This window comes from Chrysochloris asiatica, unplaced genomic scaffold (genome assembly GCF_000296735.1).
Source record: "Chrysochloris asiatica unplaced genomic scaffold, ChrAsi1.0 scaffold00047, whole genome shotgun sequence".
Taxonomy (NCBI): domain Eukaryota; kingdom Metazoa; phylum Chordata; class Mammalia; order Afrosoricida; family Chrysochloridae; genus Chrysochloris; species Chrysochloris asiatica.
This window is the reverse complement of record NW_006408565.1, coordinates 11,667,909-11,687,812: the sequence shown is the minus strand read 5'-3', so window position 1 is coordinate 11,687,812 and position 19,904 is coordinate 11,667,909. Positions and strand designations below refer to the sequence as shown.

The 19,904-nt window shown below is 42.9% G+C and overlaps 1 protein-coding gene across 1 annotated transcript in view; it reads right to left on the bottom strand.

Moving 5' to 3' along the window:
• The window catches only part of STMN1 (stathmin 1), a 27,079-nt gene extending 7,463 nt beyond the window's left edge, over positions 1-19,616 (bottom strand). The window contains exons 1-2 of the mRNA XM_006862391.1: positions 19,487-19,616; positions 426-452 (exon numbers count right to left, since the gene is read on the bottom strand). Of these exons, the coding sequence (XP_006862453.1) occupies positions 426-452; positions 19,487-19,616 (157 nt within the window). The remainder of the gene's footprint in view (positions 1-425; positions 453-19,486) is intronic.
• Positions 19,617-19,904: the final 288 nt, after the last annotated feature.

The window sequence follows — 19,904 nt, the reverse complement described above, 5'->3', positions numbered from 1 at the left end:
GGCTTTCTACTCCCGTAAAGATTTACACCCTCGGAAACCCTGTACAAACCCTGTACAGGGTCGCTATGGGTCGGAACCGACTCGACGGCACATAACAACAGCAACATACAATTAACAAGAGCCATGTTGGTGCTGTGAGTTAAGCATTATACTGCAAATCGAAAGGTTGGTAGAACTCACCTGCCGTTGTTTGGGAGAAAGATGTGTCAATCTGCTTCCATAAAAATCTATAGCCTTGGAAACCCTATGGAGCAATTCTACTCTGTCCTATCGGATCACTATTAGTTGGAATCGACTTGATGACAGTGGTTTTATTTTGATTTGGGGATGATTAAAACTATCACACAGCAGACACACCACACAAAGCAAACAATTAACAATGCACAGTTGGCTGAAATATGCTTATTGTGGCATGTCCTCCAACAATTCCCTCTTTTGTGGGGCCAGCTTCCCTTAGCCAATCTAAGTGGTTTTCCCATAGCATGGGAGCAGAACCAGTACTAATTCAGATTCTGAGCCTTGGAAGGCTTCTCTTTCCCAAACTAAACTTCACCATGAAATGACCAGGTGTTTCCATCTGTCAGGGTTCTGTCAGTATCTCAGAAATCCTTAGAAAAGTTGGAGAAGGGTGGGGATAAGACCTGGCTGAAAAGACACAGGTAGAAAGGCACACAAAGAAGCAGGGAATCCAAGGCCAAGGGGGCCTATTATACTCTGAACCAGTCTTTATCTTCAAGCCTGTGTACTTGACGTTTGAAGAGGAAGATCCTACCCATTTGATGCATTTTTTTTTTTTAATACAAGAGATTGCCACACAAAAATCTCACATTTCTGACTATTAATGTTGTGACAGGAAGAAAATAAATCTTTCAAAACACTGATTATTTTAAAGCACTTACACCGCCTCCCACCACCTCTTCTTTCCCCTTAGAGCAGATGTCTATTTCCATGGAAACCACAACCAGGAACGTAGATGTTAGAAGTCATGTAGATTTTTAATCTTTTTTTAATGATGTCACTTGGCTTCTAGGTTTGTTGTTCTGTGCCTGATCTTACCAGTCTCTATAACAAGAATTTCCTGAGAGTCTCACTACTGGTTGATATATTCCCTTGAGGACTGAGGTGGCTAGAGTAAGATTTCCCCTAGAATGAGCCTGTAGATAAAAATGCTGCTTTGTTCTTCAGAATACCCCAAAATCAAACCAGTTGCCACCAAGTTCGTTCTGACTCATGCAGCCCTACGTATTTCGACTAGAACTGTGCCTCAGAGAGTTTCCAATGGCTTTTTTTTTTTGGAAGTAGGTGACCTCCAACCTTTTGGCTAGCATCCGATCACTTAACCATTTGTACCACCCAGGGATGTTCTTCAGGGTGGGGCTGTCTCTTTGAGAGCTACACTGGCTATTTCTTGTCAACTCATATTTGGACCCTGGAATGTGAGGGGTTTTCAGTGCTAAGGAGAGAAAACAGTTTTGCCTCTTCACTTTGGAGTGGGGCATAAACTCCCTTCTCTGAAGCTTCCTAAAGCTCATTTCAAATTACAAGGAGTTAATGTTTGCATCTTGGAACTCTCTCTCTGCCCGTTAGAATTATTTTTACTTCTGCTCAGATGGTTTGGTAGAATTGCTGTGGAGTTGGCTGTGATTATGGATTAGCACCAAGTGAAGTCAAGGCATGGCAATTATGCAGTTTATTTGATCTGTGTAGACACAGCTTCAGGCTTCAAAGTCCACAGGGATGTCTACACTGATCAAACAGGCCAGGCTGTTGTCAGACCTCCTCTGTTCCCAGAGACTATCGGACAGCCTTTGTTCATTGTTGGTTCTGAGGCTGCTGGGGTTGTCTCCCACATAGGCACATCTGAGTTCCATAGCTGCTTACAGAGCTGGTTGGCAAAAGGGTGTCATGGGAGAAGTTTTCTCCTTGTCCCCAGCCTCTCTGTTTTCTTTGTCCCCTAATCCTGAGACACCCATAATCTAGAGCTCCCTTCCCTCTTCAAAACCTATTTGTGAATCTGCCTCTGTCTCCCTCACTAGATCTGTCTCCCTCACTAGCTTCTGTAGGTCAGGGGTTGTATCTGTATTGGACCTAGTCCAAGACTACAGTCCTGGATGTCGGAAGTAACAACCTCTTTCATCTCCTTCTATAATATGAGACACCTGCACCATATGGGGGTGGTGAGGTTAAATGAGGTAATGTGCATACAAGTGCTTAGCACAGTGCTGGATGCTTAACACTTGTTAAAGAAGCTAAAGAAGCTACTCTATTTTAAAGATTATTATTGAGTGAATGAGTGAATGAATGTTAGATTTTCACTCCTTGGTGGGAATTATAGTCACTGGATTAGCTCTTTTAACAATCCAATAAACTTTATATTTTGAATAGTTACCACATCCACATGGTTTAAGAATAATGTATAAAAAGTCCTCGTAGAACAAAAGTTGACTTGGCCTTTTGTTTCTAGTTTCTGAAAATGGCCCTTGGAATTCCTTAGCAAACCAAGATGTCTTTGTATTTCTAAAACAGTCAGGCAGCACTATATAATGTGTGTCAATGATGTGGGAGCCTGAGGACCATACCTGACAATTTCAGGAAAAAGCGGGGTGGGGAGAACTTGATGGAATCAGTTATTCCTGTTCAGTGATTCCATCAGTCACTGACTGGGCATTAAGGTCCCAGGCATGAATATAGACTAAGCCTCCAATAACTATTATAAAGAACCCTGGGCCTCAGCGCTTCCTTTTGACCTCTCCTGTGATGCACATGGAGAGCTGGCATGTCTCTGGGGACAAGAAGCTCAGTGCTGAAAACTCCTCCCAGACCTTGCCTGTGCATCTCTTCATGTGGTTATATTTAAAAGGTTATATTTTAAAAGGTGAGTACAGCTGTCCCATGAGTTCGGTGTCATTCTCATTCTAATGAATCAATTATCACATCCACCTTGAAAACCAGGGACCTGTGTAAGTCAGCAGGCCTGACATCTGCCTTTTTGGCAGTTGATTAGGACAGAGTCCTAACTTCTAAGGAAACAGCTTTGTATGGACAGAAGAGGGCTGTGCAGGCAGTCGCCTTGTAAAGACCTAACTCTGGATGGTTAGGACTGGAGACAGAGAGAACATCATGTGATCGGCTGATGTCAGAGATGGAGAAGTGAAAAAGCGGAATGTGAATTATCTTTGCATTCTGAGGATTGACTCAGTCCTTTTCCCCTCGGCCAAATTCTCTACCCATCTCACCCCACAACATAATCACAGTTACCAAATGCTAGTGTATCCTTCTAAACTTTTTGTTTTTGAGTACACAAACAAATTTGTAGATATATATGCTTACCCTCCCCCACACTTCCACACTTTTAAAAACACAAATGGTGGTTGTTTGTAGTTAGGTGCCATCGAGTCTATTCCAATTCATAGCAAACCCATGTGACAAGAGTAGAAATGTCCCAGAGGGTTTTCAAGTATGCAGTTTTTATGGGAGCAGATCACCAGGTCTTTCTCACAGTGCTATTGGGTGGGTTTGAACTGGCAACTTTTTGGTTAGCAGCTGACTATGACTTTTTTGTGTTTAGCATTTTTTCACTTAATAATACATGTCATAGACTTTCCCTCTCATGCATCAATCTAGCTTTCAGCTACGTAAGGTCTGTTGTATGAATGTTCCACATTCTGCTTAACCAGCCCTTTATCTACGGCTCACAGGTTATTCCTAATCATTGGCCATTTCAAACAATTTTGTAATGAGTGACTTTGTATAGTGGCATTTTCCACATGCCTGAGTGTATCTGCAAGATATATTCCTAAAAGTGGTATTGCAGGGTCAAAGAGCAAATACATTTGTACTTTTGATAGTGCCAAGCCGCTTTTCACTGAAGTTATACCAATTTACATTTACCACGTAGTGTTATAATTCATTATCTCAATACACTCAAATATACTTTAGAAGGACTCTGTCCCTAGAAATTTCAGGCATCCGAGCAAACACATGGTTGTCAATTCTATTTTAATGCGTTGTTGCTAGGTGTTATCAAGTCTGTTCTGACTCACAGAGTGTCCAACTGAACGAAATACTGCCCAGTCCTGCACCAGTTTCCCAACTGTTGTTATGTTTAAGTCCATTGTTGCTGCCACTGTGTCAACTCATTTTCTTATGGGGTCTTCCTCTTTTTCACCGACCTGCCACTTTACCAAGCATGATGTCCTTCCTCAGGGACAGGTCCCTCCTAATAACATCCTGACTTTCTTACAGACATATGAATATTATCCTATCACAGACAGTATTGTACTTCAAGATAAATCTTAAAATGCTCTTTTTGACAATGAATGTGACAAAATTCTTCAATATGTCATTCCTAGCATAGTGAACCATGATTGTCCGATTCAAAATGGTCAGTGCCCGTCCACTTCTGCTTACTAATGCCTTGGATAGGACTCCTGTGTAGTACTGTAGATAAGCACAGGACTGCTAAACACAAGATCTGTGATTCAAACCCACCAGTCGCTCCTTGGAAACCCTATGGAAGGTTTCTATAAGTCAGAACTGACTGGACAACACTTCACAACAACAACAATGCCTAGGATATCCATCTTTATGTGTGCCATTTCATATTTAACAAGTTCCAATTTTCCTAAATTCATACTTTGTACGTTCCACATTCTGATTATCAATGGATATTTGCAACTGTTTCTTCTCATTTTGAGTTGTGCCTCATCAGCAAATGAAGGTCCTGAAAGGTGTCCTCCTTCACATCATTATGGTCAACTCTATTTTGAGGAGGCAGCTCTTCGCCAGTCATATTTTGAATGCCTTCCAACCTGCGGGACTCATCTTCTGGCACTATATCAGACAATGTTCTGCTTCTATTCATAATGTTTTCAGTGGCTAGTCATTCAGAACTGGTCCGCCTCTCCTTTCTCCTCGCTTGTCTTAGTCTGGAAGCTCTGCAGAAAATTGTTCACCATGGATGACCCTGGTTGTACTCCAAATATCAGTGCCATAGCTTCCAACACCACAGCAACACACAAGCAACCACAGTTCAACACACTGATAGACAACTGGTTGTTGTTGTTGTTGTTAAGTGCCGTCGAGTCGGTTCCGACCCATAGCGACCCTGTACAGGGTTTCCGAGGGTGTAAATCTTTACGGGAGTAGAAAGCCTGATCTTTCTCCCGCGGAGCAGCTGGTAGTTTCGAACTGCTGACCTTAAGGTTCGCAGCCCGATTCGTAGGTCTATGTTAATAAGGTTTAAAGGGCCGCTATGAGTAGAAACCTACTCCATGGCATTAAAATAACATAAATAGTTGGCAAACACTAGCTGACTCCAGAATATCTCAAGTACCTGCAGCATAGCATTCTTTCAGTTAGTCCGGTGGTGACTGTGTGCAAGTATAATTTCTCTATGTGATTGGAAGCTTTTTGAAGGCAGGCTATTTTTCGTCTCTGTCTGCCACTCTCTTCCTTGTAACACTGGACATAGTGCCTGGAACATCATTTAATGAATCTAATACATACATTTTTCCACGTTGTTAAGTCTTTGAAATCTGTGTGCCTTAGAGTCAATAATCTATCATAATTATTAACAATTATTTTTCTGTAATTGTACAAGATTGTTGTTGTTAGGTGCTTTCAAGTCGGTACCAATTCATAGCGACCTTATTTATGTACAATAGAATGAAACACTGCCCGGTCCTCTGCTAACCTCACAATCGCTGCTACGCTTGAGTCATTTGCTGCTACCATTGTGCCAATCCATCATGTTGGGAGGTCTTCCTCCTTTTCACTGACCCTCCACTTTAACATACGTGATGTCCTTCTCCAGGGACTAGTCCCTCCTGATAACATATTCAAAGTATGAGAAACGAAGTCTGGCCATCCTGGCTTCCAAGGATCACTCTGGCTGTACTTCTTCCAAAACAAATTTGTTTGCTCTTTTGGCATTCCATGACACTTTTAATATTCTCCTCCAACACCATAACACAAATGCATCAATTCTTCTATGGTCTTCCTTATTCATTGTCCAACTTTCACATGCATATGAGGCCACTGAAAATACCATGGCTTGGGTTAGGTGCACCTTAGTCTTCAAACTGACATCTTTGCTCTTTAATGGTTTAAAGAGGTCTTGAGTAGCAGATTTGCCTAATTGAATATATCATTTGATTTCTTGACTGCTCCTTCCATGAATGTTGATGGGTGATTCCAGCAAAATGAAGTCTTTGACAACTTCAATCTTTTCTCCATTATTCATGTTATTTATTGGTCCAGTGGTGAGGATTTCTGTTTTCTTTATATTGAGGTGCAACCCATAGTGAAGGCTATGGTCTTTGATCTTCATCAATAAGTATTTTAAGTCCTTTTTGCTTTCAGCAAGCAAGATTGTATCATCTACATATCACAGGTTGTTAATTAATCTTCTTCCAACTCCGATGCCACATTTTCTTCATATAATCCAGCTTCTCAGATTATCTGTTCAGCATACAGATTGAATACTATGGTGAGAGAATACAGCCCTGGTGTACACCTTTCCCAATTTTAAACCATTCAGTGTTTCCTTGTTCTGTTTGAACAACTGCCACTTGATTTATGTACAGGTTCCTCCTTAGCACAATTAAGTGCTCCTGAAAACTCATTCATTGTAATGTTGTTCATAGTTTGTCATGATCCACATAGTCAAAAGCCTTTGCTTAGTCAAGAAAGCACAAGTAAACATCTTTGTCTGCTTTCAGCCAAGATCCATCTGACATCAGCTGTGCTACCCTCATTCCACGTCGTCAATGTACTGTTGCAACCAGTTTTGAATTATGGTTTTTTTTTTTAAGGTTTTATTGTGAATTGAGTGATAGTTTACATGGGAGAACATCAGCTTTACATTCATCCTATCATATATTGTTTCATTGCAATGATTACAATCTCCTCCATGCATCATCATTCAACAGCATTTGCTTCTATTCCCTCTGTTTTTTTTTGGGGGGTGGGGGGTGGGGATGTACACCGAAGCACTCAGGAATATATAACCATTCAAATAACCAAAGGGTATACCCTGCAAACCTGCCCCCCGGCTGTCAGCACACAGCCTCTCTCCCTCACTGAGTCCAGAGTCCCCAGCTGCTCCATCTCTCCACATCATTGTCTCTGTCTCCATGTCTGGCTTCACTGCTTCTCTGGATAGGGTCCCAAAGATGGTCTTCTCCCTTGATGGTTCCAGGGTCATCCATTCCTGGACTGTAAGATTAACCACTCCCCTCCTTTTGCTACACAACGTCTACCTTTACATTTGCAACACTCACAGTCAGTCCTGATAGCAATTATTCACTATTGAACCACAAGAGTCATCCCCATCTCCTTTCATCAGCCCCATCTAGACAGGTTGGAAACCACTCAGTGGAGATTCTACCTTCCCCTGTACCCTCTGTAACTAGGCTCCTCTTGAAAGCTTGTAAGCCAGTCACTTCTTGCCTTTGTAGCCCCCCAATTTTGGGTAGCCAATGTCTACATTACCCATCCCTGTCAACTCTGTATATCAAGGGGGTGGGAATGATTCTCACTGTAAAGATTCGTTCCCTCTTTTGAGCTACTACATCCGTAAGTATAGGTCAAGTTCATCAAATTGTAGTGGATTACTCTTTTTTTCATCTTCTTTCTTCCTCTAGTCAAGTTCTGATCATTCAGCCATTAAAGCCAGGTCAAATGGGTACTATCTGCAAGTATGGGTATTCTTGTGCATCTCTCCTCACCTCATATCAGCTGGACGCTTCACTCTCCACTCTAGTCCACTATGGCCATGTCCCTGCCCCTGGGCCCAGTAGTCCCCAGGTCTCGCCACACCACTGGCCAACCAGGTCTCAACACAGGTCGACAGGACTCTATTGAACGTGGTTGGACTTAGCTCACAAATTCATTGCTGTTTTCCCCCCACTTTCCCTTACTGGTAGACCAATGTGGTCACCAGCCAAACCACATGCCTGCTTATGTATTTCCCTTGACTTTCAGTCTTGGAAGGAGGTTTGCCCTGAGGGGGTCCAACCACTTGCCTTGATGGTTTCCCAGGTGAACAACTTGCTTGTTCTTGTAGTAGTCAATCAGATTGCCATTATTGGTTTTTATTTTTCCTGCCAGTCTTTTAAGAAATATCTTCTATTCTTCTAGCAACTCTAGGCTGGTCTGTTTGTCCTTTCAAGGGGAAATTTCCCACTTCAGAAGATTCTGGATGGGGATCAGGATTCTACCTATGGTCTTATGCGAAGCAAAGTCTCCGCAGTAAGCCTCCTTCACTGGACGAGTTCTAGCCCCATTTTAGGTATTCCAATCAGTTACAGGCTGAAGACGAGCTTACAAGCTTTCTATGGTGATGTTTCTGGCTATTCCTTTCTCTTCCCCTCAAGTGTCTATTTTACAATAGTAGGTAAGGGAAACCAAAGGTTTTGAATTATCTATAGCAAAATTTTACTTGCATGTAATATTAATGATGCCTGCATTGCATTGAATCACCTCTCTTTGGAATGGCACAAATATGAGTCTTTTCCAATCTATTGACCAGGCAGCTGTTTGGCATAAATGAGTAAGTACCTTCAGTGCTGTATCAGTTTGTTGAAAGATTTCAATTTGTCTTCCATCAATTCTGGAGCCTTGTTCTTTGCCAATGCCTTCAGTGTACCTTGAACTTCTTCCTCCAGTATTATTGGCTCTTGATTATATGCTTCCTCGTAAAATGGTAGAACATGAACCATTTCTCTTGGGTACAGTGACTTTCTATATTCCTTCCATTTTCTTTTGATGCTTTTTGCATCTTTTGATATTTTTCTTATGTTGTTGTTGTTAGCTGCCATTGAGTCAGTACCAACTCATAGCGACCCTACACACAACAGAATGAAACACAAAACCTTCAATATTGCAAGTTGAGGCTTGCATTTTTTCAACTTGAGAAATGTTGAGCATGTTCTTGCCTTTTGGTCTTCTAACCCCAGGTATTTGCACATCTGATTATAATACTTGACTTTGTCTTCTTGGGCTGCCTTTTGAAATTTTCTCTTCAGCTCTTTTACATTTCTTCCATTTGCTTTAATATCTCTATATTGGAAAGCATATTTCAATCTGTTCTGATACCCATTTTGGTCTTTTCCTTCTTTCTGGTCTTCTTAATGACATTTTGCTTTCTTCTTGCGTGATGTTCTTGATGTCATCCCACAAATCTCTGGTCTTTGGCCACTACTGTCTAATGCATCAAATGTGTTCTTGAGATGAACTCTAAATTCAGGTGGGATATATTCAAAGTCATATTCTGGCTCTTCTGCATTTGTTTTCATTTTCTTCAGCTTCAGCCTGAATCTGCATATGAGCAACTGATGGTCTGTTCTACAGTCTGCCCTGGCCTTGTTTTGACTAATGATATGGAGCTTTTCCACCATCTCTTCCCACAGTTGTAGTCAATTTATTTCTGTGTATTCCATCTGGTGAGGGCCATGTATATAATCTTATTTTATGATGTTTTAAAAAGGTATTTTGAATAAACAAGTCATTGGTCTTGCAAAATTCAGTCATGTGATCTCCAGCATTTTTTCTATCTCCAAGGCCATGTTTTCCAACAACCGATCCTTTCTCTTTGTTTCCAATATTTGCATTTCAATCATTAGTGATCATCAATAGATCGTATGGCATTGTAATCAATTTCAGACTGAAGAAGTTGGTAAAATTCTTCAATTTCATCATCACTGGCATTAGTGGTGATTTGAATAATGGCTGTATTAACTGGTCTTCCTTGTAGAAGTATGAGTATTATCTTATCACAGACAGCTTTAAACTTCAAGATAGATCTTGAAATTTTCTTTTTGATGATGAATGTGATGCCATTCTTCTTCAATTTGTCATTCCCAGCATAGTAAACCATATGATTGTCATATTCAAAATGACCAACACCAGTCTATTTCAGTTGACTAATGCCTAGGATATTGATGTTCATGCATTCCATTGCTGCTGTCACTGTGCCAATCCATCTCGTTGGGGGGTCTTCCTCTTTTTCTACGACCCTCCACTTTACCAAACATGAAACCCTTCTTCAGAGACTAGTACCTCCTGGTAATATGTCCAAAGTATGAGAGACGAAGTCTTGCCATCATGACTTCTAGAGCGCACTCTGGCTGTACTTCTTCCAACACAGATTGGTTTGTTCTTTTGGCAGTCCATGGTACTTTTAATATTCTCCTCCAACATCATAGCTCAAATGCATCGATTCTTCTATGGTCTTCCTTATTCACTATCCAACTTTCACATGCATATGAGGTTATTGAAGATACCATGGTTTGGGTCAGGCACATCTTAGTCCTCATACTGACATGTTTGCTCTTCAACACTTTAAAGAGGTCTTGTGCAGCAGATCTGCCTAAATGTATAGTTGTTGTTCATGTGGCTGAAAAAGATATTGCCAATGAATAGGTCTTGCAAAATTCTATCATGTGATGATCTCTGGTGTCATTTCTAAAACCAAGGCAACATTTTCCAACTACTGGTCCTTCTTTGTTTCCAACTTTTATGTTCCAATCACCAATAATCATTAACGCATATTGGTTGCATGTTTGATCAATTTCAGACTGCAGAAGTTGTTAAAAATCTTGAAATTTCTTCATCTTTGGCATTAGTGGATTGTGTAATTTGAATAACAGCCATAAATTTGAGTAATGGTCTTCCTTGTCATTGTTGTTAAGTGCTGTTGAATTGATTCTGACCCATAGCGACCTTGTATAGGGTTTCCAAGGAGCAGTTGGTGAGCTTGAACCATCAACCTTGCAGTTCAAACAACTTTGTAATTTGAGGCATTAGCCCACAGCGCCACACCAGGACTCCTGGTCTTCCTTGTAGGTAGATAGATATAATCCTATCATTGACGGTATAGTACTTAAAGAAAGATTTTGAATGTTCTTTTTAACAATGGATGTTACACCATTCCTCTTTAATTTGTAATTCCTGGCATAATAAATCATATGATTGTCTGATTCAAAATGGCCAATACAAGTCCATTTCAACTCATTAATGCCTACGATACTGGTCTTTTTACAGTCCATTTCATTTTTGATGACTTTCAATTCTCCTAGAGTCATAGTTCATATAGTCCATGTTCCAATTACTTGTAGATGTTTTACAGCTATTTCGTCACAGTTTGCGTGATGCCATATCAGTATATGAAGGTCCTTAGAGCTTTACTCTAGCCATGTCATTAAGGCACACTCTACTTTGGGGAGGAAGCAATTCCCAGTCATATTCTGAGTGCCTTCCAACCTGAACAACTCATCTTGTGGCACTATCAAACAATGTTCTGCTGCTGTTCATGAGGTTTTCAGTGGTTAACCGTTCAGAGGTGATTCACCTCTCTCCTTCCTAGTCTTAGTCTGGTAGCACCACTGGAATCTGTACACCATGAATGATCCTGAAGTATTTATTAATATCATGGACTTTCAGAAGCATGAACAAATAATGAACATGTACTTGGAAGAAGTACAATCAGAATGCTCCTTAAAGGTGAGTATGATGAGACTTTGTCTCACATAATTTACACATGCTATTTAGAGGGACCCGTCTCTGGGAAAGTGGAGGGTCAGAGAACAAGAGAAGACCTTTAACAAGATGGATTGGTACAGTAGCAGCAGCAATGGACTGCAGTGTAACAGCGATTGTGAGGGTAGCACAGGACCGGGCAGTGTTTTGTTTGGTTGTGCATATGTTTGCTATGAGTTGGAACCAACTAGATGGTACCTAGCAACAACAACAAGATTGCTGAGAACAACAGCGCTAAAACCAAAAAACAAATCTGCCATCAAGTCAATTCCAAATCATAGCAATCCTATAGGACAGAGTAGAACTGTTCCATAGAGTCTCCAAAGCTGTAAGTCTTTATGGAGGCAAGCTGCCACATCTTTCTCCTGTGCAATGACTGGTGAGTTCAAATGACATGTAACCACTGTGCCATCAGGGCTCCTTACAAGTGGAGTTAGAAGGAGGATTTTCTTTTGAAATCTGGAGTATTTCTTGAATGGGCTCTTAAGAACCTAAGAACAATGGAGAATTGATCATTTCTTTTAATACATTAAATTTCTGGACTATTCCACAGTTCATTCTTCCATGGCTGGCACAGGATCATGCTCCCTACCCTTTATAATACTTTCAAATGGTTAGGATTTGTCAGCAATCTTAGCAATTCAGTGATAATGGCGTTACTGCTATCTCAGGATGTTGAAAGGAAGGCTGCTGAAATCATACTCATTCCAAGGGAAGTTGAAAGTATACACTGAGGAGGAGGGTGGAATGCTGGGCAAGGCAAAATACACTGGGAGAAAAGAATGAGAATGCATCGTTGAAACTCAGGGATGACTGTAGCCCTCCAGGAGTGGTACTGTCGGATAAATACTGAACTGCTAACTGCAAGTTTGGTGGTTCAAATCCACCAGCTGCTCCTACAGGGTTGATATGAGTCAAAACCAACTTGATGACACTTAACAGCAGCAAGGCCTTGATTGCTAGTAGACACCAGGATCTCTTCCAGCTAAGTCTTGGACCAATTAGTAAACCTGTGATACTACCATGGTGTTAGCACGGGTCCAACCACAATTTATTGAATTGCTACAGCAGCCTCTTAATTGGCTTCAGTCTTCTCCTCTCACTCCAATCTATTCCCAGCATGGGACTTGCCAACTCAGGTTCCATCCAGGACCAGGAGAGAAGGAGGCATGGTAGGGAGCGCAGCAAACTAGTGCACAGGTCCCCTCTGAAAGGGGGCTGGGGTTACTTGCTCTGCATTGGCTGATGGCTGTCCTTAACCATGTGAGGCTAGAGAAGCTGGAATTTGAAAATTGTGAAATCTCTTGACTTTTAAATATTGCTAGGTGACGCTGTGGGTTAACGCGCTGGACTGCAAAGTCGGTTTGAACCACATGGTCGGAGGTTCAAGCTCACCAGCCACTACTCAGAAACCTTATACAGGGTCGCTATGGGCCAGAACCAACTCTACAGCACTTCACAGCAGCAACAGCAACAGGTATAGATAGCTGCCAGTCAACACATGGTGACTATGTATAAACAGAAAAAACACTGCCCCATGGTCCTGCATCATCCTCAGGACTACCAGTAGGCTCAAGTCCATCTTTGCTGCTTTTATGCCAATCCATTTTGCCAAGAGTCTCCTTCACCCTCACTGACCCTCTACTTCACCAAACATGATGTCTTCCTCCAGTGATTGATCCCTCCTGATGAAGCATCCAATGTTCTCGAAGGACCTTACGCCTGATCAACAAAATGGCATTGCAACTACCCCCAATTGATACTGAATGGGGTCCTGCTTGAGCTTCGGAGGGAAGCTTGGGTCTTTGTTACACCTGGAGACCCTCCCCCCAAAAAAATTTCCAGGTTTCAGGAAAATCTCCATACCCCTGCCCAAATCTCCATTACACCCTCCCCCCATTGTACACTCACCAGAACTGTACCCAGACCACACCGCCTTAAATACTCCAGTCTGTAAGAGAACAGATGGGCTCTTGGTCTCTTCCCAGGTTTATTCTCAAAAAACCTGCCTGCTGTTGAAGCCAAGACTTTCTCCTATGTCTCTTTCTTTCTTTTCCTTAAGTTCTGTTGTGAGCCACAAGGTTTTCAAAGGCGAATTTTCCAAAAGTAGGTCTCAGGGCCTTTATTTCTAGTCTGTCTTAGTCTGTAAGCGCTGATGAAACGCTTTACTATGGGCGCCCCCACTAGCATTTGAAACACAGGTGGCATGTTTCCAGCATCATCACAACACAAAAGCCACCACAGAAGGACAAATAGGATAAGTACTGGACTGCTAACCACAGTGGTTCAAACCCACTAGCAGCTTGCTCCTTAGAAACCCTATACAGGGTCGCTATGAGTCAGAACTGACTCCATGGCAGTTAACAACAATAAATATAAAGAGACTTTCTTAATACCATGCTGGCCCAAAACAACTCAACCTCTTCCTGACAGTCATCATGGAGTTCTCACTGGGAATCTGGTCATATAACTTCACTTTACCTCAGTGCCTATGGAGTTAAGGTCCAAGCTTCTTAGCACGATAACCAAGGTCCTCCACAATGCATCTCATCCACACCTCTCCAGGATCCTTCCCCACTGCTATCATAAAGTCCACTGCCCACTAAACAGTCAGATCAAAAGACATGTCCCTCCCCAAACACACCATGCTCTTCACACCACTGTGGCTCTGCACTCGCCCTGTGTACTCTTCCCCACAGCCTACCAGGAACCTCCTGGCCATCCTTCACTCAGCTGCTGTCAAGTCAATTCCCACTCAGGGCAATGCCCCGCGTGTCTGAGTAGAACTATTTCCCATGGCGTTTTTAATGGCTGATTTCTTGAAAGTAGATCACAGGCCTTTCTTCCCAGGTACTTCTGGGTAGACTCAAAACTCTAGCCTTTCAGTGAGCAGCGAATGTGCTGTTTGTACCATCTGGGACTCCCACCCACTTTCAAGAGCTCGCTGATGATCATCCTTTCTATGAAGTCTCTCCTGCCACTTGCCCTAGAGTTAACTTCTTCTTTCCTTAGGCCTCAACTACACCCTACATTTCTCTTGTATACCGTATAGAAGTCTATTTTTAGTTATTTGATTACATATCTGGATCATGATGAGTTCTTTGAGACAAACCTAGGATAGACCTCAGCCCAGTAAGTACTCGATACATGTTGCTTAAGTGGATATTCTTTGCACAGCACCTGACTAGGTATCGTTGTTGTTGTTAAGTGCTGTTGAGTTGATTCTGACATCTGAAGACCCTGGATAGCGTTTCTGAGCAGCAGCTGGTGGATTTGAACTGTAGACCTTGTGGTTCTAATTCCAGTTGATCCTATAGTGCCACACAAGGAGTCCACTAGGTATTATGGGGGACATAAAGTAGCCCCTTAAGGTCAGCGGTTTGAAACTACCAGCCACTCCGCGGGAGAAAGATGAGGCTTTCTACTCCCGTAAAGATTTACACCCTCGGAAACCCTGTACAGGGTCGCTATGGGTCGGAACCGACTCAACAGCACTTAACAACAACAACAACAAAGTAGCCCCAGGTATAGTTGCTGTCTTCAAGATTCTTACTGGGGACATAAGATACACACCCAAGACCCTAGGACCATCAAGGGAGAAGAGTGTGAGCAGAATGTGGGACCCTATCCAGAGAAGCAGTGACACCAGAGATGGAGGCAGAGATGAAGGCATGGAGAGATAGAGCAGCTGAGGACTCAAGTCTCATGGAAAGAGAAAGGCTGTGTGTTGGCAGCCAGGTGCTAGTTGCCAGGAGGTGGGCTCGCAGAATGTGCCCTTTGGTTTTTTAAATGATTATATATTCCTGAGTGTTTTTGTATATACCACCCCCTAAACAACAACAAAAACAGCGGGGACTGAAGCAAATACTGTTGAATGATGATGCACGGAGGAGAGTGTAAGCATTGCAATGAAACAATGAATGTAAAACTGATGTTCCCGCATGTAAACTATCATTCAATTCACAATAAAAAAACTTTAAAAAAAGAGAGAGAGATACATATCCAAGAAAAGGCAAACCAGATCTGTGGTAATTTGAGCACAGGCATAAAAAGACATATGCATATTGGGGCCTATGACGGTCAACGCATTCTCATCTGGGACAGAAATGATCCTGTTTTGGTGGCCTGATACAGACAACTGCTTTTGTATGAAGAAAGGTAAAGATAATCTGAAATCAGAATTGGATACTATTGCATTCCATGCTTGAAGGTGAAAGCAGGTCCAGGAGAAAACAGAGATACAAGAGTGGAGAAAGAGGAGGGAGAGAAGTATAGTAAGGAGGGTATGGAAATCCTGTACTTGTGCCAAATCCCTTGCCAGAGTTGGTTCTTCCCACTGCACCCAATCTTTCCCATGCATATAAACATGTTACAATTCATCCTACCTAAAAGCTCTCCAATAACTTCCAGCCCCCCTCAGAACGCTCCCATTTCTCTGAAAGGGTTCTTTCCTTGCCATCTCCAGCTCCTTTCCCTTGTTTTCTTCACCCCGGTCTACAAACACTGCTCCTGTGAACATCATCACTGACATCCACAGTGCTAAACCCAATGGCCAGTTCCCATTTCTCATCATCCTTGACACTGCAGATCTTGAACCACTTTTCAGTTGGACTCATGGGTACAGTTTTCTTCCTCACTGGTTATTCTTTCTTGGTCTTCTTTGCTAACTCTTCCTCATCTTCTTCACCTATAACTGTGGCAGAACTTGGACTTCTTTATACCCAATCAACAACCCTGGTGATCCTAGCGAGTGTGCCCTGTTGACTTCCAATTTATTTCTTTGGATTTCAGACTTATTTAATTCAACTCCTATTTTGCATCTTTACTTGGTTTCTCATAGGCATCTCAAACTAGATGAACCCCAAACTGAATTCTCCCCTACTCTCCAACCTGCTCCTCTCATGGTGATGGTGGTGGTTATGTGCCCTGGAGTCGATTCTGACGCATAGCGACCCTGCATAGGGTTTCTGAGGCTGTAAATCTTTAAGGTAACAGAAAGCCTCATTTTTCTACTGCGGAACGGCTGGTAGTTTTGAACTGCTGACTTTGAGGTTAGCAGTCCGACTCGTAACCACTACGCTGAATATTTCATTTCTTCTATCATAAATTTAAACACAATATTTTGTGTATTTTCTGTGTCCCTCCCCCGCTTTAAGGTAAGGCCTATGAGAAAAGGGACTGTGTTAAGTTTCTTCATTACTATAGAACAGTGCTTGACATGCAGTAGGTTCTCTACATATTTGGGGCACGGATGAACAGAAGACATTAGGACTAGGATTGTAGTGGTTAAGAGTGTGGGCTCTAAAGTTTGACTCCTTGAGTTCAAATCTTAGTTCTACTTTCTGCCTGGGCAAGTAGAACTCCAAAATTTCAGAATTTCTAGAATGAACATTAGGAAACTCATTCCAGAGAAGTTGTTACTGAGGAACTATGAAATATTGGGCCTGGGGAATACAGGAATAAAGAAAGCAAGTTCCTGGCCTCAAGACTTCACAGTTAATAGGCAATCAACTCAGAGTGCCGAGGGAGTGACGGCAGGGAGAACAGGTTAGGCCTCTTAGACAAGGGCTTGTTGTTAAGTCAATCTCGACTCACAGTGACCCTGAATAGGATTTCCAAGGAGTGGCTGCTGAGTTTGAACCACTGACCTTGCAACTGAAACCACCCAGAGGTCCAGTGCATTATCCTGCAGTGCCACACCAGGACTCCAGAAGGGGTGGGGAACTTTTTTTTGTTTTTTTTTTATTGTGACCTGAGTGATAGTGTACATGGGAGAACATTGGCTTTACACCATTGTTTCATTGCAATGATTACAATCTCCTCCATGCATCATCATTCAACAGTATTTGCTTCCATTCCCTCTGTTTTTCTTTTTTTGGGGTAGGGTGGGGGTGGGGAAGTGTACACAAAAACACTCAGGAATATATAATAATTTAAACCACCAAAGGGCACATTCTGCAAGCCTGCCTCCTGGCCGCCAGCACTCAGCCCCTCTCTTTCCATGAGTCTAGAGTCCTCAGCTGCTCCCTCTCTCCATGTCCTCATCTCTGTCTCCATCTCTGGTGTCACTGTTTCTATGGATAGGGTCCTGCATTCCATTTGTACTCTTCTCCCTTGATGGTCTTAGGGTCCTCTGTTTCTGGACTGCAAGATTAACTATTCCCCATTTTTGTTACAAAACTTCTACCTTCATAGTTGTGATAGTCGTAATTAGTCATGATAACAATTACTGACCTATTGAATCATAAGACTCTTATCCCTGGGATAGGGAACTTTTATGCTGCCAAAATTTAAAACATCATTATAGGCAATACAATATATTATCAACTTAAAAATTAGTCTACTATATTTGGTCAAACATTTAATTAACTCACACCTAATATGATGGCTGGAACTGTGGTTGCCTTGGCAGGGCCAGATGTTCCCTACCCCTGTCCTAGAGGAAGGGATAGCTGAGCTAATGAGACCTGAAGGATGTTTGCTCGCAAAGAGGATGGGAAAGTATGTCTGAAAGAGGAAACACCTCAACTAAATGTTCAGGAGAGAGGGTTCTAGCACTGTAGATGAGCTGCAAGTAGCTTGTCCTGATTGGAGCTCATGGATTTCAAGTGGAAGGATGGTAAGAGTGGACTCAGAATGGAGAGGGCACTGAGGCAGGAACACCAAAGGCCTTGTGAGACTTCAGAGTGTGGCTAGGACTTGAAGGATGACAACTTAGAATTACACGATTACAAGCATGAAGGGAATTTATGAATCACACAGTCACTACTGAACCCCTGTACTGCACTTTAAAAAATGAAAACAAAGACAAAAAAGTACAAGGAAAAAAAAATACCTATATTTCTTATCCCTGATGAACTATTGTTTATACTTTGGCATATTGTTTTTAGTGTTTTCTTTAAGAATATGTGGTTTTAAGATCCCTGTATAGGTCAGAAAAACACTATCCCACGGGGTTTTCAAAGCTGTACTTTTTTCTACGGTAGTCACATCTTTGTCCTATGGAGCGGCTGCTGGGTTCAAATCACTGACCTTTCAATTAAAAGTTGAGTACTTAACCACTGCACCACCAGGGCTCCTTAGAATTCTAGGTTGTTGTTGTTGTGAATGCCATCGAGTCGGTTCCGACCCATAGCGACACTGTATAGGGTTTTCGAGAAGCAGCTGGTGAGCTTTAACCGCCAACCTTGCAGTTCAAACGGCTATGCAGTCTGGCGCATTAACCCACAGCGCCACACCAGGACTCTAGGCTAGGAACCAAGAAATAGAATTATGGGGCATAGAGGATGAATGCTTTGTTTCACTATTGTTAGCTGCTGCCAAATTGGCCCTGACTCATGACAAACTCATGTGTTGCGGAGTAGAACTGGTCCATATGTCTTCTTAATGGAAGCAGATCTGCACACCTTTCTTTCACAGGTTCGAACTGTCAACTTCAGGCTACCATGGACAAATGAAGAGAACCCATTTCCCTTACAACTTTATCAGTACTTGACCTGGCTAGATTTTCTTTCTTTCCAGCATTTGTATCGATGAGAAGGCTGAGACCCAGGACATTGTCTGTTCACAATCATGGAGTAGGGTCGGCACTCATAATAGTAGGGTCTGCTGGTTGGTTCCCCATGACATAATCTTTGTCCGACATCATATTACTCGTGTCAGTTTCAGAGGGGGGCCCGAAGGCGCTAAAATTCCCCAACACGGGAGCAGAAATGATTCCAAATCCTCCCAGAAAATGGCTTTGCTCCGCTCTACACCCAGGCAGTTTCCACCCGCAACCTCACACTACGTAAGGACTGCGATTGGCTCTCTCCCTCCGCCGAGCTAGGCTGGGGACAGAAATGGCTGCGTCGCTGGCAGCTGATCTCTCCCTCCGCGCAGCAGCTGCTCTGGAAGACAGGGGAGGCGGTGCACGCTGGACCTGTGGCGCTGTAGGGGAGCCCACCGTGGCCACCCGGCATCCGGGCAGAGGTCACCCCGGCGGCATTCCCAGCGCTCACCGGAGCAGTGGCACCGCCGGCAAAGGCCTTGGGGAGAGCGGGCTTCCTGCAACTGCGGGGTGGGAAGGGAGCCATGGCTGCCGAGAACAGCGCTGATTAGATTTCACACGCGTCCGATTGAGCCAGGGCACCTGGGACCAACACAGCAAGTGCAGTCAGCCAGCACACAGCCGACCCAGCAAGCGGCTCTGAAATACTCAACCACCCGGAGGCTGGCAGCCACGTGCCTGTGTTGACGCTAGAAAATGAAAAGGGAGGCTGGGCTCTGATCGGCTGTGGGAAGCCGAGGGTTTGAAAGGTGAAGACTTAAGCCCTCCTTGGGCTCCTTCCAGGTAACTCTGGTAGAAGTCCAACACCCACACC